General features: G+C 38.6%; 1 protein-coding gene across 2 annotated transcripts in view; it reads left to right on the forward strand.

Moving 5' to 3' along the window:
* Ints4 (integrator complex subunit 4) overlaps positions 1-15,068 on the forward strand; it is a 102,230-nt gene extending 87,162 nt beyond the window's left edge. For both annotated transcript variants that reach the window (XM_076846592.2, XM_076846593.2), the window contains 5 exons: positions 948-1,007; positions 2,428-2,587; positions 2,794-2,937; positions 6,601-6,721; positions 14,208-15,068. In XM_076846592.2, coding sequence (XP_076702707.1) covers positions 948-1,007; positions 2,428-2,587; positions 2,794-2,937; positions 6,601-6,721; positions 14,208-14,386 — 664 coding nt within the window. In that variant the 3' untranslated portion in view covers positions 14,387-15,068. The remainder of the gene's footprint in view (positions 1-947; positions 1,008-2,427; positions 2,588-2,793; positions 2,938-6,600; positions 6,722-14,207) is intronic.
* Positions 15,069-16,379: the final 1,311 nt, after the last annotated feature.

Here is a 16,379-nt window from a genome sequence, read left to right on the forward strand (position 1 = left end):
TTAAAATTCTCTCTCTCTCTCTCTCTCTCTCTCTCTCTCTCTTTCTCTCTCTCTCTCTCTCAGTATCAAAGAAATCGAATAAAAACATTTTTTAAAATTAAATAAATGAATGGAATAAAGGTATTGTGTCCAACTACAACTAAAAAAATAAATAAATAATAATAATAATAAAAGAAGCCAAGATAGAGGAAGAAAGATAGTCTGTGTCTGGGGGTAAAGAAGTAAGAAAATTTGTTCCCCTTCTGCATGAGAATTTACCTTTGATTAACTTTTCATCTGTTCTCTGGAATTCTGATAGTGCCAACTATATTAGCAGGCCATACTGGTATAGAAAAATTGATCTCTTAGTAAATTATCTGACTAGAAGTATAAATGAACTAAGTTTCGTGATATAGGTATCATCACTCTGGGCTTCACAGAATGCAGTGATTCTTTTATCTGGACATAGCTGATACAAGGAAGCTACACCTACATTAGCACCTGTGGAGCATAAGACTTTTAAGCTAGGATGGTCTCCTTACCTGCCTTATGTAGATCTCTTCTCTTTGAACCCAAGCTGTCAGCTATAGAATCAAAACTCCAGGACTCTTGTGGGGCTGCTCAAGGACTCCTGCACAAATGGGACTTGATGCTACAGTGTTAGGGGTTGTGCTCTTGTCAGTTAGCCTTAGAGTCCAGTGCCAAGTGTGGCCTATGATAGTCTTTGATTTTGAGTCTGTCTTTAACCTAATGAACATTGAAGTCATTTAATTGGGCCTCCAGAGTCCTGACAGTTATTTTTCCCCGAGATCCATTAGGAGTCCTGTTTCTCTGAGAGATCATTTTATAATGTAATATACTCTTTCTCCTTTCATGAATGCTTAGGTTTCTGGGACTTCTGGATCACACTCTTTAGTTTACAGATCTCACATGCAAGTTGCTTATTTACTTTGCATTTCTTTTCTCAGAGTTGACCCTTTATATGGGATGTGTGAAAAATTTTTACAGGAAGTGGACTTTTTTCAGAGGTGAGTATTTCATAACTCCTCTGGCTTATTAAATTTTGGTTATGCAGAGAATAACTTAACAGGCACCAAGAGTGATCACAAACCAGGTTACTTGGTTTAGCCCATGCAGGCAAGCTATTATTTATGGTAGTGCGCCCTTATTTGATATTTTCTTTAATTGTGTATAAACTTCTTTGAAGATAAAGCTTCAAAATTAAATGAACAACCAGATAATTAAAACATTGGGAATTGTTTGGATTCAGCTCTCAGCTGGGCCATAAAAATACCAGTATTATAAAGAAAACTCATAAACGGTTTGGTTGAAAGATCACACTTTCATATTTATTTATAATCTACAAAGAATTGTTCTATAATTCTGTAGGTAAGTTTTATTCTGTAGCGTAGATATTTTTCTGTTCTGTTTGAAGTGAATTAACAGATTCAATAGATGAGTGAGAAGGCTTGGTGAAGAAAGTGAGAGTTTAGGAAACGACCAAACTTGTGGTGCTGACAGTATATGCTTTTAAAGGAATTGATTAAGTCTAATAGTTATTTCTTCTGTCTGCTGTTCCTGCCCTCTTGAACTGAGGTTTTTATGACCCTACACTTTCATTCTTTTTTCATTTGATGATAGCTTCCTGTAGGACTGGGTTGCATTACCACCATTCACCAGCAGGTGTTGCTCGTTAGTAAAAGGTACAGATTAGCTTGGCTCTGTGTTAGACCTCTGGATTCAAATTGAAATTTAAATTCATGTCTTACTTTTGGTTTTAGATACTTCAGAGTTTATTTTTGCATAGTTAGGTTAAAGAGATTTTGGGGAAGATTACAGCTTTAAGTTGCCTAAGTTCTTCACCTGTTGTTAACTGGAGCTGCATATTTTTTAATTTAGCCTCAGAGGTCCTCTGCAGATATCATCCCTTCCATGAGGCAGAGTACTATGGAATCAATATGAACTGGGAATAAGTTACTTAATATTTCTGAGTCTCAATGTAACATCATTCTCTCTGAATCTCAGTGTTCTTATTGCTTGAATATAAGCTCCATTAAAACAGTTCATTTCTTCTCCTTCACTTGCTATTATATTTTCAGTACCTAGAATAGTACTTAGCACTTGATAGGTTCTAAAAACATATTTGTTAAATTAATTAAAGGATCTGTAAGAAAAAATAATTTTAACAGTGCACAGGTTTGCTGGAAGGTTTAAATACGGTCATATAAAACATTTAAGTGTATGTTTGACATACAGTATTATTCAATAACAGTTTCTTATGATGAGCATAACATTAGGGCATAATTATCTGAATACCTGTCTGTTATAGTCGTGAACTTTGAGCTCCTCCCACTTTAACATGCGACCTACTTCAGGGGTTGGCAGATGTCTGAGGGTCAGCCCGTGATGAATGAATGCATAGTCAGTTGCTTCTCTTTGTTCCTCCAGGTGTTTCATCGCCGATTTGCCCCATTTGCAGGATAGCTTTGTGGATAAACTTCTTGACCTTATGCCCCGACTCATGACATCCAAACCTGCTGAAGTGGTCAAAATTCTACAGACCATGCTGCGTCAGAGTACTTTCTTGCACCTCCCGCTTCCAGAGCAGGTCAGGGTCTACATCCTGCCCCTTCAGACCAAATCTCTCCAGATATGAAAACTATCTACTGTGGTGAGCTTCTTTTATCAGTGGAGCAGCTGCTAAGCCCCTTCCTGTGATTGGCTCCTGCATACCCACCTATTAGATACTAAGACTGTTTTGTTACCCGAGCTTGACCTGGCATTTGAGTCATCATATTTTCTTGTTGCTTATAGATCCATAAAGCCTCTGCTACCATCATTGAGCCAGCAGGAGAATCAGATAATCCTTTGCGGTTTACATCTGGGTTGGTGGTGGCCTTGGATGTTGATGCAACCCTGGAACACGTGCAGGATCCTCAGAACACTGTGAAGGTCCAGGTCTGTTAGGTTTTGGTTCATATGGAACTTTAGAGTGACCTTATATTAAATTTAATTTTAGTATCCCTCTTTATCTAAGAGGTTGAAACTGGGAAAGGCGAAGAGATGGAAATGAACCTTTGTGGAAAAGAGCCTGGGCTTGAAACTGTGCTGCTGAGCAATTCTTACTTGGTAGAGCAAATTAGATTAAACTCCAAGCCTTATGGGCTGGGGTTGTGGCTCACCAGTAGAGCACTTGCCCAACATGTTCGAGGCCCTGGGTTTGATCCTTAGCACAACATAAAAATAAATAAATAATTTAAAAATAACAAAAAACTCTTAAGCCTTATACAACTGACAAATAGAAATAGTTGACATTGAAATGGAATGACGTATATTAGGTCCCCAGTACCCTACAAATGTTTAATGAATGATCGGGCCCTTTCTATTCTATAACATGAGGTTAAGACTTGATCCTTTTTAATATCATCTCCACTCTTCCTATTCCCCCCAAAAAAGCCTGGGCACAGAGGTACTCACCTTTACTCAGGAGACAAGGAAGGGAGCATTGTTTGAGCACAGGAGTTCAAGACCAGTCTTCGTAACATCTCAAAAAGTAAAAAGGAAAAAAAAAAGACTTGATATTTTATTACAGCAATTTGTAAATGACAAGTCTTTTCCAGGCTTTAGGTATATAGGTAGGTCAAATGGCAAACAGAATGTACGGGTGGGAAAAAAGCAATCACTAGGAAATATTTTTTCCCAAGTTAGATATATTAGAAACACATGAATGATATAGTAGATCTGCTAATCAATTCACATTTTGCACCCATCCATCCTTCCATCCATTCGTGCATTAGTGCTTATTCTATCACACATGCTAAGTGCTGTGGTTGCCAAATAAATGTCTCATAGTTCTGCCTACAGTCCCAGCAGGAGGCTGAGGAAGGAAGATTACAAGTTCAAGGCCAGCCTTAGCAACTTATCGGGGCCATAAATAATTCAGTGAGACCCTATCTCTAAATAAAATATTAAAAAGAACTGGGGATGTGGCTCATTTCACTCCTCAGTACCAATGAATGAATGAATGAATGAGAATATAGCTTAGTAATAAAGTACCCCTGAGTTCAATCCTTAGTACTATCCTCTGCCCTCCAAAGAAGTCACAGTTCTTACTCTTAGGATGCTCACAGTTGCATTAGGAGACAGACAAATTCATGGGCAATTATAAAACAAAAGTTCAGTGATTAGATAAATTAACACCAGAGAAGTTAATATGATTACTGTGATGGAGGCTAATGAAAGGAACTGCTTTGTGGAGATGCTGGCATATGGTGGGATTTAAAAGGATGATAACAACAAAGAAGGGTGAAAGGAGGTGTTCTAGACAGAAGGTGTGAGTGCAAACAGGGGTGTGAGCACTGGCAGTAAGTACAATCAGAGGGCAGAAAAATAGTCTGGAGCACGCAGGGAAGTCTTCCTGAAGGAGGTAAGGATGTGTCAGGCCTTGAAGATGTTATTTTTTGGCTGTGGTGACAATAAGAGAACACGACTCTGACTTCCCAGCAGGAATTTTACAAATCATGAGACCTACAGAGAATTAATTCTGTGCTAGCTATGAAGTTGTTCTGCATTGCCCCCCACCCCTGCCACCCCTTAGTGTTCATCTCAGCTGTTCTTTAGAATCTCAGCATTAGAGAATACTGATGAATAATCTGCAGCAATTAAATCAGAATCCTCTGAGCTCATAAGTGATTTTTTTCAAGAGTTTATAGGTAATTCTTTTGGGCAGTCAGCAATTCTAATGAGAAGCAGTGTTTCACAATGTCCCTGAAAAAAAGTTTCCAGACCAACTAAGCATAAATGAGGTTGTAGATAGTCTAGCAGATGACCCTTAAATAATCTATCTCCTGAAAACTCCCCTTCATAGCACCTCCCCTGCAGGTGTGGGCAAACTGATGCCTCTGCTGGTGGGAGCTGGGACTCTTACTGCCCTGTCATGCAACAGCTTCAGTGATTTGAAAGTGCTGTAGAGTATAACCACCATACCCTGCCATCTCCTTTGTTCTATCTAGGTACTGTTTTAAGTATAAGACATATAGCAGTAAATATGCCTCAGAGAATATATGGAGATTACATTCTTTTTTTTAATATTTACTTTTTAGGTTTTTTTTAGGTAGACACAATATCTTTATTTTATTTTTATGTGGTGCTGAGGATTGAACCCAGTTCCCCACACATGCCAGGCGAGCGCGCTACCACTTGAGCCACATCCCCAACCCCAAGAGATTACATTCTTTATTAAAAGTATGTTTGTTTTTTAAAGTAGGCTTTCTAGGAACTCCATTTAAAAATAACATTTCTTAGCCTAGTGCAGGTTACTATATTTTACCTAATGCTGATAGGAGATGCAGTTTTTAGTTGTTCCGAAATTCAGAATATAAATCATATTGTCTGTTTTCTTCTCCTGACCTCCATGAGCCAAAGCTTTCTCAGCTGCCCTGTTGGGCATAGTAGAGGAGTGAAGGAAAGCTTCCATCAGCTTTCTCACAGAGGAATTGAAGCCTTTCACCAAGAGCAGTTTTGTTGAGAATGCTGGGAGGTTCTTCTACCTTTGTTACTTTCTTTCTTTTGCTCATCCCTGTGTCAGCCCTCCTCCACTCCTCTTTTTAAAAATTAAAGCCCACCTACTTATCTCTAAAGATAACAGGGATCAGGAAGCTGGGATACTGGACTTTTCTGCTGTCATAGGTTTGAGGCACAGAGCCTGGAAGTAGATTGAGGAGAAGCAGCTTAAAGAAAGAAGGGTAACTGGATGCAATGGTGCATATCTGCAGTCCCAGATTCTCAGGAGGCTGAGACAAAATCATTTGAGCCCAGGAAATTTGGGGCTGTATTGTGCTCTGCCTATCAGTTGTTTATACTAAGAATCAGTAATGGGATTGTGCTTATGAACAGCCACTGCACTGCAGCCTGTGTGACATGGTGAGACCCGATCCCTTAAGTTAAAAAAAGAAAGAAAGAAGGGTAGAATCAGGGAGGCCTGTTAAAAGGATTATGGTAAATGGTCAGAGATAGGCTTCCCAAAATCCAAAATTGAAAGAACTATGCAGTTCTCCACTGTGTCCTTATCAGTATATTTATATGGTGCAGGTCCTATGTGGCACTAGGATCATTTTTATATGTTCCTATATTCATTTGTATGCCATGCCATGGAATAGGTCGTCTACATGGGTTTCTGGGAGGCCCCAGGATGTAGAGGAAAGAACTCTGTCCGTTTGTGAGATGTGAAGATCTGGCCAGTGGTTGGTTCAGACCCTTCATAAAGTCCTCTTTAGAAAGAGATAGATAAATGCCTTCTTTGCTGCTTGAAATCTAGTGCAGAAAATACAGTTGACAAAAATTTCTGCATACTTGCAGATTGTGGTGGATGCTGGTCCCTCATGCCTCATGGTACTTGGGAGAGTTTTCAGAAATTCAAGAGATGTTTACTGGACATTGCTTTGTGCTGGGGCAACAGCTACAGAGATGTCTATAGTGTTGCTCTTGCCTCAAGGAGCTTTGCTTTATAAAGGCTGGTGTCATTTTTCTTCTCATGTTTTGGGGTTCACTGCCACCATCAAGTTTTGTTAATTGTTCTTTCTTCTGCCTTTTGTTTTTCTTTTCATTTTTGGTATCTCTTAGGTCTTATATCCAGATGGTCAAGCTCAGATGATCCACCCCAAACCAGCAGACTTCCGAAATCCTGGCCCAGGGCGTCATCGTCTCATCACTCAAGTGTACCTCTCCCATACCGCTTGGACAGGTAAGGAGTCAGGGACCTGAGGATTACACTCAACCTTTAGCATTTGTTTTTTAGTTTGAGGGAAAAAATACATGTTTGAATCATGTACTGAGGATTGAATGTGATTCTTTAGGGAGTTCATAAAATCAAACTGGGTACATTTGGACTAATTTGCTATACTGATTGCACAAGCAGTGAGATTCTTGTAGAAGAGGTTATAGTGGAATGGAGTTTCATGGAAAGAGCCCTGGGCTGGACACCAGGAGAATGCATGTTGTTCTGAGTCTGCCACCAGTTTGCTGCATGACCTTGGGCAAGTCTGAGTCTGTTTCTTTCCTCAGCTTAAAAAATGGTGGTGATTCTCAACCAATAAATTAATTGTGAGGATTACTCCCTCTGGAAATTAGTTTCATTTCCTTATGAAAAATTTAAAACCACTGTCTGTTTGTCTATGAACTGTTCAATTAATTCCCCTGAAACAAGTAAAATGACACATAACTTCCCATCCCTCCCACACATGGATGATCTATGGAGTGATGCAGAGCAAGGGGATCTGTTAATACAGCAACTGAATAAAACATGCACAGTTGGTGAAAGGATAGAGATGTTATGCAAGTTTATTTTTTTATTCTTTTTTCCCCTTTAATCTGGGAGAAATCAAATGCAAAAGACATTTTATTCAAACCTATAAGTTTGCTTAAAAAGAGACTCAGACTGCAGAACCTAAAACATGGGGCTGAATTGACCTTGGTGATATTTCCTGAATCATTGAAGATGAGACAGGGTCTCACTGAGATGCTTAATACCTTGCCATTGCTGAGGCTGGCTTTGAACCCTTGATCCTCCTGTCTCAGCCTCCCGAGCCACTGGGATTACAGGCTTGCACCACTGTGCCCTGCCACATCAGATGTTTTCTTATTTAAAATTACTTATTTGAGATTCTCTCCCATTAGAATGTAGCCTCCATTGCAGCAGGAAACTTGCTCATCTGTATTTCTGTATCCCTGGTGCCTATACATCCTATGTCCTTAGTGCGTGACATGCAGTAGGCCCTCAACAAATAGTGAAAACAGAATGCATGATTTTTTTAAAAAAAAATTAATTTATTTTAATTAGTTATACATTACAGTAGACTATCTTTTCTATCCCCACATCCCCTCCCCTCCCCTTCCCTCCCATCACTTCCCTCTACCTAATCTAAGGTAACGCTATTCTTCCCTAGTGCCCCCACCTTATTGTGAATTAGCATCTGCATATTAGAGAAAACATTTGTTCTTTGGTTTTCTGGGATTGGTTTATTTCGATTAGCATGATATTCTCCAACTCCAACCATTTACTGGCAAATGCTGTAATTTTACTCTTCTTGAAAGCTGAGTAATATTTCATTGAGTATATATACCACATTTTCTTTTTCCATTCATCTTTTGAGGGACACCTAGGTTGGTTCCATAGACTAGCTATTGTGAATTGAGCTGCTATAAACATTCATGTGGCTGCATCACTATAGTATGCTGAATATAAGTCCTTTGGGTATAAACCAAGGAGTGGAATACCTGGGTCAAATAGTGGTTCCATTCCCAATTTTCAGAGGAATCTCCATACTGCTTTCTGTAGTGGTTGCACCAGTTTGCAGTCCCACCAGCAATGTATGAGTGTACCTTTTTTCACCACATCCTTGCCAACATTTATTGTTGCCTGTATTCTTTTTTAAAAAAAAAAAAATATATTTTTTAGTTGTAGTTGGACTCAGTACCTTTATTTCACTTATTTATTTTTATGTGGTGCTGAGGATTAAACCCAGGGTCTTGCACGTGTGAGGCAAGTGCTTTACCACTGAGCCACACCCCAGACCTGTTGCCTGTATTCTTGATAATTGCCATTCTGACTGGAGTGAGATGCAGTCTTAGAGTAGTTTTGATTTGCATTTCTCTAATTGCTAGAGGTGTTGAACACTTTTTCATACATTCATTTATCAATTGTATTTCTTCTTCTGTAAAGTGTCTGTTGAGTTCCTTAGTATATTTATTGATTGGGTTATTTGTTTTTTTGGTGTTAAATTTTTTGAGTTCTTTACATATCCTAGAGATTAATGCTTTATCAGAGGTGCATGTAGGAAAGATTTTTCTCCCAATCTGCAGGCTCTCTCTTCACTTTATTAATTGTTTCCTTTGCTGAGAAGAAACTTTTTCATTTGAATCAATCCCATTTGATTTTACTTCTTGCTCTTTAGGAGTTTTGTTAAGGAAGTCAGATCCTAGGTCAACGTGGTGAAGATTTGGACTTATTTTTTCTTCTATTAGGCACAGGGTCTCTGGTCTAGTGCCTAAATCTTTGATCCACTTTGAGTTGATTTTTGTACAGGGTGAGAGAGAGAGAGGTTTAATTTTGTTTTGCTACATATGGATTTCCAGTTTTGCCAGCACCATTTGTTGAATAGGCTATCTTTTTCTCCAGTGAATGTTTTTGGCACCTTTGTCTAGTATGACATAGTCATATTTATATGGGTGTGTCTCTGTGTACTCTATTCTGTACCATTGGTCTACAAGTCTGTTTTGGTGTCAATACCATGATGTTTTTATTATTATAGCTCTGTAGTGTAATTTAAGGTCTGATATTGTGATGCCTCCTGTTTCAGTTTTGTTGGTAAGGAGTGCTTTAGCTATTCTGGGTCTCTTATTTTTCCAAATAAATTCCACGATTGCATTTTCTATTTCTGTGAAGAATGTCCTTGGGATTTTAATAGGAATTGCATTAAATCTGTATCACTCTTTTGGTAGTATGGCCATTTTGACAATATTAATTCTGCCCAACCAGGAACATGGGAGATCTTTCCATCTTCTGAGGTTTTCTTCAATTTCTTTCTTAAGTATTCTGTAGTTTTCATTGTAGAGGTCTTTTGCCTCTTCTGTTAGACTGATTCCCATTTTATTTATTTATTTATTTATTTTGGAGGCTATTGTGAATAGAGTAGTTTTCTTAATTTCTGTTTCAGTAGATTCATCGCTGATTTATAGGAATGCATTTGATTTATGGATGTTGATTTTATATCCTGCTACTTTGCTGAATTCATTTATTAGTTTTCTGGTGGAATTTTTTTGGATCTTCTAGATATAGAATTATGTCATCAGCAAACAGTGATAGTTTGAATTCTTCTTTACCTATTTGTATCTCTTTAATTTCTTTCTTTTGTCTACTTGCTCTGGCTAGAGTTTCAAGGATGATGTTGAATAGAAGTGGTGAAAGAGGTCATCATTGTCTTATTCCAGTTTTTAGCATGAATGCTCTCAATTTTTCTTCATTTAGAATGATACTGACCTTGGGTTTAGCATATATAGTATTTTACAATGTTGAGGCATGTTCCTACTATCCCTAGTTTTTCTAATGTTTTGAACATGAAGGCGTGCTGTATTTTGTCAAATGCTTTTTCTGCATCTGTTGAGATGATCATATAATTCTTATTTTTAAGTCTATTAATATGTAAATTACTTTTATTGATTTGCATATGTTGAATCAACAGCCCTGCATCCCTGGGATGAATCCCACTTGATTGTGGTGCACTATCTTTTTAATATGTAGGCCAACATGGTAAAGATTAATATGTATGTGATTTGCCAGAATTTTATTGAGAATTTTTGCATTTATGTTCATCAGGGATATTGGTCTGAAGTTTTCTTTCCTTCATGTGTCTTTGTTTGGTCATAGAATGAGTTTGTAAGGGTTCCCTCCTTTTCTATTCATGAAATACTTTGAGGAGTATTGGTGTTAATTTTTCTTTAAAAGTCTTGTAGAACTCAGCTGAGAATCCATCTGGGCTTTTCTTGGTTCATAGGCTTTTGATGGAGTTTTCTATTTCATCACTTGAAATTGATCTGTTTAAATCGTGTATGACCTTCTTATTCAGTTTTGGTAGGTCACATGTCTCTAGAAATTTGTCTAGAAAAATGTCTTTGATATTTTCTATTTTATTACAGTATAAATTTTCAAAATAGTTTCTTATTATCTTCTTATTTTAGACATGTCTGTTGTGATATTTCCTTCTTCATCTTGTATTTTAGTAATTTGAGTTTTCTCTCTTTTTCTCTTTGTTAGCTTGGCCAGGGGTTTATCTGTTTTATTTATTTTTTCAAAGAACCAACTTTTTGTGTTGTCCATTTTTTTAATTGTTTCTTTTGTTTCAATTTCATTAATTTCAGCTCTGATTTTAATTATTTCCTGTCTTCTGCTTTTGTTGTTGATTTGTTCTTTTTTTTGCAGGGCTTTGAGACCTAGTGTTAGGTCATTTATTTGTTGACTTTTTATTCTTTTAATGAATGCACTCAATGTAATAAACTTTCCTCTTAGTACTGCCTTCATAGTGTCCTAGTGATTTTGATATGTTGTATCAGTGTTCTCATTTACCTCTAAGATTTTTTTTTATTTCATCCTTGATTTCTGCTACAATCCATTCATCTTTACTTATGTATTATTTAGTCTCCATTTGTTATAGTAGCTTCTATCTTTTATTTTATTGTTGGTTTTTAATTTCATTCCATTGTGGTCTGATAGAATGCAGGGTATTATCTCTGTTTTTTTTTTTTTTTTTTTTAACTAAGAGTTGCTTTGTGGCATACTATATGTCTATTTTAGAGAAGGAGCCATGTGCTGTTGAGAAGAAAGTATATTTGTTCGTTGATGGATGAAATATTTCCATATATGTCTGTTAAGTCTAAATTATTGATTGTATTATTTAGTTCTATAGTTTCTTTTTTTAATATTTATTTTTTAGTTGTATATAATACTTCATTTTGTTTATTTATATTTATGTGGTACTAAGGATTGAACCCAGGGCCTCGCACATGCTAGGTGAGTGCTCTACCGCTGAGCCACAACCCCAGCCCCAATATAGTTTCTTTTTTTAAATAATTTTTAGTTGTAGTTGGACACAATACCTTTGTTTTATTTATTTATTTTTATGTGGTGCTGAGGATTGAACCCGGGGCCTCAAGTGTGCTAGGCAAACACTCTATGTCTGAGCCACAACCCCAGCCCCTCTATAGTTTCCTTATTTAGTTTTTGTTTAGAAGATCTGTCCAGTAGTGAGAGAGGTGTGTTAAAGTCACCCATGGAATGCATGATTTTAATTGGCAGTTAAAATTCATTCAATTCTTAGATCAACTCTGTGGTGGGAATTAGTGTTTTCTTCATTTCATGGGTATATAAACAGAGCCATATGGCTGCTTAGCAATGGTGCCAAAGCTGGCATGCAGATGTCCTAGCTCCCAATCCCTTGCTCCTTCACTCTTCCATGCTCCCTTCTTCCCTGGGACTGGAAAGAGAAACGTGTTCTCATTCTAAATGTGCTTACATCTCCTTTGTCCTTACCCAGGAGAGATTTTTGCCTGGAATTTGTAGGGAACTCCTTTAGTCCCTCAGCAGCTCTCCACTGGGGCTGCTTCTCTGGGAGAAAGGATGTTGCCATGCAGGAAATTGAATCCCATCAGCCAACTTTCAAAGTCTGTCTTCCTTGCTATGTGAGCCTGAAGAAAAATCTTTCATTTTTCTTATCTTTAAAATGGAAATAAGAATGTATAAGATATATTCTTCCAGGCATGTTGAATTATATGATTTATCCCAGAGATCATTTGTCTCTCCCACTCTTTTATTGTCTCTTTTCTCTCCTTTTTTTCTGTGGCATTGAATTGCCATTCTTATGAAATTCTGATAAGTGAAGGCAAAAATGCCCTTGTGGGGTAAGTTCTATATACACTCCTTCTGACTTTACCATGATATGGCTCCTTGGAAATGCTGTGAGAGCCACATCTGTGGTTGTGGTTGGCTGTGTGGGATAGAGTAGGAGAGTGTGGTGGGACAGCTGATGCTGGTACCTGCCCTGGCTCCACCCTGCGTGGAAGATTCTGCTGGAGTCTGGAACTAGAGAGTAATGCTGGTGTCATTATGTACCCACTGGTGCATGGCATAAAGCCCCCATATGATGTGGGTGTGTGCATACTGCAGGACTGGTAAATGGCGGTAGAGTCTGCTCTCAGGTCTGATGCTGAACTCTCAGGTTGACATGTTTGCTCTGCCTTGGCTGCCTGTAAATCTTTCCATTACTGAGGATAGCAATCTAGTCTCCGCTCTGACTTCTAGAGAGAAGTCTAGAAATGACAGAAATAGGCTGAGGAGACATTGAGAAGTCCTGAAGCCTCTCCCTTGTTCATTTAGATCAACCCAGGTCACTCCTGTTCTTTGAACTTCTTAGCTTGAGGCTTGTCTTTAACTCTTATACCTTTTTCACAATTTGTGCCAAAGTAAGGAGGATATCCCAAGTTAAATCTGCTCCTGGCCTTTCCACTTGCCTTTAGCTTTTTCTGAAATCTTTTTCTCCTTTTTCAGTAAGGAAGCCATGTGGTTAATAGAAAGATTAATTGCCTCACTTTGTATACTGGGCTCAAATTCTGTCACAGGTGTGGATTTGGGCAGCCACTTAGAACCTCTCTGAGCTGCAGAATTTTTTTTCAAGATTGTGACAATCTTTCTTTCATGATGTGGCAGGGTAAGAATTCCTGGGGTGTATGCTTGGCACAGAGCAGGTGTTGTATTACAGAGCCTTCTTGCACTCCTTTCTCAGTACGCAAACCCTTGATGAGAGCAGACTGCACTCCATGGCAGCCATCTCTGTCTCCTCAACCAAACAGCTAGCAACTTTCAGGGAGCTCTTATTTATTCTCTCTGGGGCCCGCCATGTACAGTCACTAGGTCAGCATTGTAATTATAATATGGAGAAAAAAAGATTTTCTGACACTTTAAGTCCCCACAAAACATGTTTTTTTTCACTGGTGAAAAAATTTGGGCAAAACTGTTTCCCATTTAAAGGCTTCTCCAATAAGAAAACAGAGTCCTTGGTACATACAGCCCAAAATCTTAAAATTGAACTGTTTACCTAGGTATGAGAATAGGCCCCAGATACTTTGTGGCCTCTGTTCTGAGGCTGGCCTCTGTAGAAGGTGTTCAGCTTGCTCTTGGATTGCTCTCAGGTCATCTCCTTCGCTATGGCTGTGAGCTGCAGGGACCCCACAAGACCCAAGGAGAACATGGCAGTGGAGCATCACATCTGTAGTCTTGGGGATTCGCTGCACAGGATTCAGACTGGGAACTTTTTTTCCCCCCAGCTTAATTTTTTACTCCCTCTGGTATTATGGATTAAACCCACAGGTGGTCTACCACTGAGCGAGCCACTTTTTATTTTTTTTGAGACAGGATCTCACGAAATTGCTGAGATGACCTCAGACTTGTGATCCTCCTGCCTCATCCTCCCAGGTAGCTGGGATTACAGACATGTGCCACCATGCCCAGCTGAGAAAGTGGTCTCCCCCCGCCCCCAGGGGGCAGTTGAAGGTTGCAGACTGATGAAGAAATGTTTTTGAAACCCCGTTGTTTCAATTTTTGATGTTGCTTTTTCATGCTATTTCATTCCAATCCCTAGCATTTTCCCAGTCATAGAGGATTTCTTTTTTCTTTTTTCCAGAACCATGCCAGGTGGAAGTAAGACTACTGCTGGCCTACAACTCCAGTGCTCGAATTCCAAAATCCCCCTGGATGGAGGGTAGTGAAGTATCACCACAGGTGGAGACAAGCATCGAGGGCACCATCCCTTTCAGCAAACCTGTGAAAGTCTACATCATGCCCAAACCTGCACGGCGCTAGGTCACAAGAGGTCTTCACAGCCATGGTCCAGAAGGTCCTTCTTAAATGGCAGTGATCCAGAAGCCTGGAGAACTCCACCTGGAATTGGCTTGTGGGCATGTGACCGTTACAGACTTACTTGGTATCACACAGAATAAATTATTATTTTTTCATTAAAATAACAGAAAACCTTCCAGTTTACCTTTCTTTTCCACCTTAATAAATTGAGAAAACACCAAACTATTCTAGTTTGGCCGTAGCTTCAACATTTATACCACATGCTGATGTGCTTCATTCTGAGGTGTGAAACACAGACAACCAATTTTCCAGCCACTTCCAAAGAACTATTTATTTAAGCCATAATCTTATTTCTTAAAATGATAGTCTGTTTGCCAGGACCAATTCCAAAGCTGCTTTAACAGCTGTACTTTTTTACCGCTGAAAGTTTCTGAAGGACCTTAGACATCCATTATCTTACTGAGAGGCCTCCTCCCTAACTTAGTAGCTGGGCCAACAACTGAATAGCTGGAGAATGAATCATTTCATTCTAAGGGAAATTCTTGATCTTGCTTGACATTATCCTTAGAACCTCTTCCTTTAATAAATAATATAGAAGAACCATATTTTAGAAAAGAAATCAGTATTGTGGGAAAAAGGGACCCAGCATAAGAAATAAAGTCATTTCCTGCCACAACTGTGATAAGTTGAAGCTGTCTGTGATTAATAGGTGCAGTTAAGATGGAATTACACAGTCAGTGCTACAGAGCTTAACTGTGTGGTGGGGACTGAGCTGTATGCTCTACCTATCATTTAATCTTTACAACCAATGAGGCTTAGAGATTTAAATCACTGGTGGGAAAACTGCAGTAAGTAGTCAATCTTATATTCATTTAAATCCAAGAAGATTCCAGAGACCTAAGCTATCCTATCTCAGAAAATGCATTAGTGCTGTCATTTGAATGTGTCCCCCAAGGTTCATGTGTTGGAAAGGGCAATGAGGTCCTGAGGGCCTTGCCTCATAGGTGGATTAATGTTATCCTGGGAATGGCTTAGTTATCACAAGAACAGGTTTGATGTAAAAGCAAGTTTGGCTTCTTGCTCTCTTTCTTGCCCTTTTGCCGTGGAATGACACAGCACAAAGACCCTCTCCAGATGCTACTGCCATGCTTTTGGAATTTGCAGCCTTCATAACTGTGAGCCAAATAAATTTCTACTCATTATAAAAAGTACCCACTCTTGGATATCAGTTACAGCAGTAGAAAATGGAGTAAGACAGTGGCAAAAAAGCCTTAAAGTCTTCAGTTTTCTCATCTGTAAAACAGAAGTAATTATATATCAAGGAAGTCTTGATCATATTTGGTGCTTAGAAAGCTCAGAAAAATAATAGCAAAATTATACAGTTACTTGGAGGTGAAGCTGGAATTTAAATTCAAATTTACTATAAGTTTTTTGATACACTACTGTGTGCCTAACCTTTTACAAAAATTAACTTAATTAACCCTCACAAACCCCTTATGAAGTAAGTCTGCTGTCTTCACTCAAAAAGAAGGCAATTGAAGTTCAAAAAAATTAACTTTCCTAGTCATACAATTAATCAGTGACAGATTTGGGACTTGAACCCAGGCAGGCAGTCTGGGAGGTCATAACTGCTCTAGAGGGAGAAGGGAAATCTCCAGGGGGTGGACTTTTATACTGTGCTCACCTGTTTTATACATCTCAAGGATGTCACAACAGATTCTCAGGTCAACACAGCAGGATGCGCCCAGAAAGAGGTATCTGCCTTGGAGATAAAATGAAGCTCAAAGCCGGTGGAGTTGTACTGAGGCCCTGACCTGATGACAGTTGTTAGTTAGAGCATAGACAAAAACATTAAAGACTCAATGCTGCTGACTGAGCCCATCATGCTGTAACTGTTGTAAGCCTTCTAAAAGAAGAATATGCTAACTGCTTTTCAGATATAATACCTCCCTTATAAAAATCTTTTCAAAGACAGGCATGGTCATGCATACCTGTA

Source organism: Callospermophilus lateralis, chromosome 2, assembly GCF_048772815.1.
Source record: "Callospermophilus lateralis isolate mCalLat2 chromosome 2, mCalLat2.hap1, whole genome shotgun sequence".
Classification (NCBI taxonomy): domain Eukaryota; kingdom Metazoa; phylum Chordata; class Mammalia; order Rodentia; family Sciuridae; genus Callospermophilus; species Callospermophilus lateralis.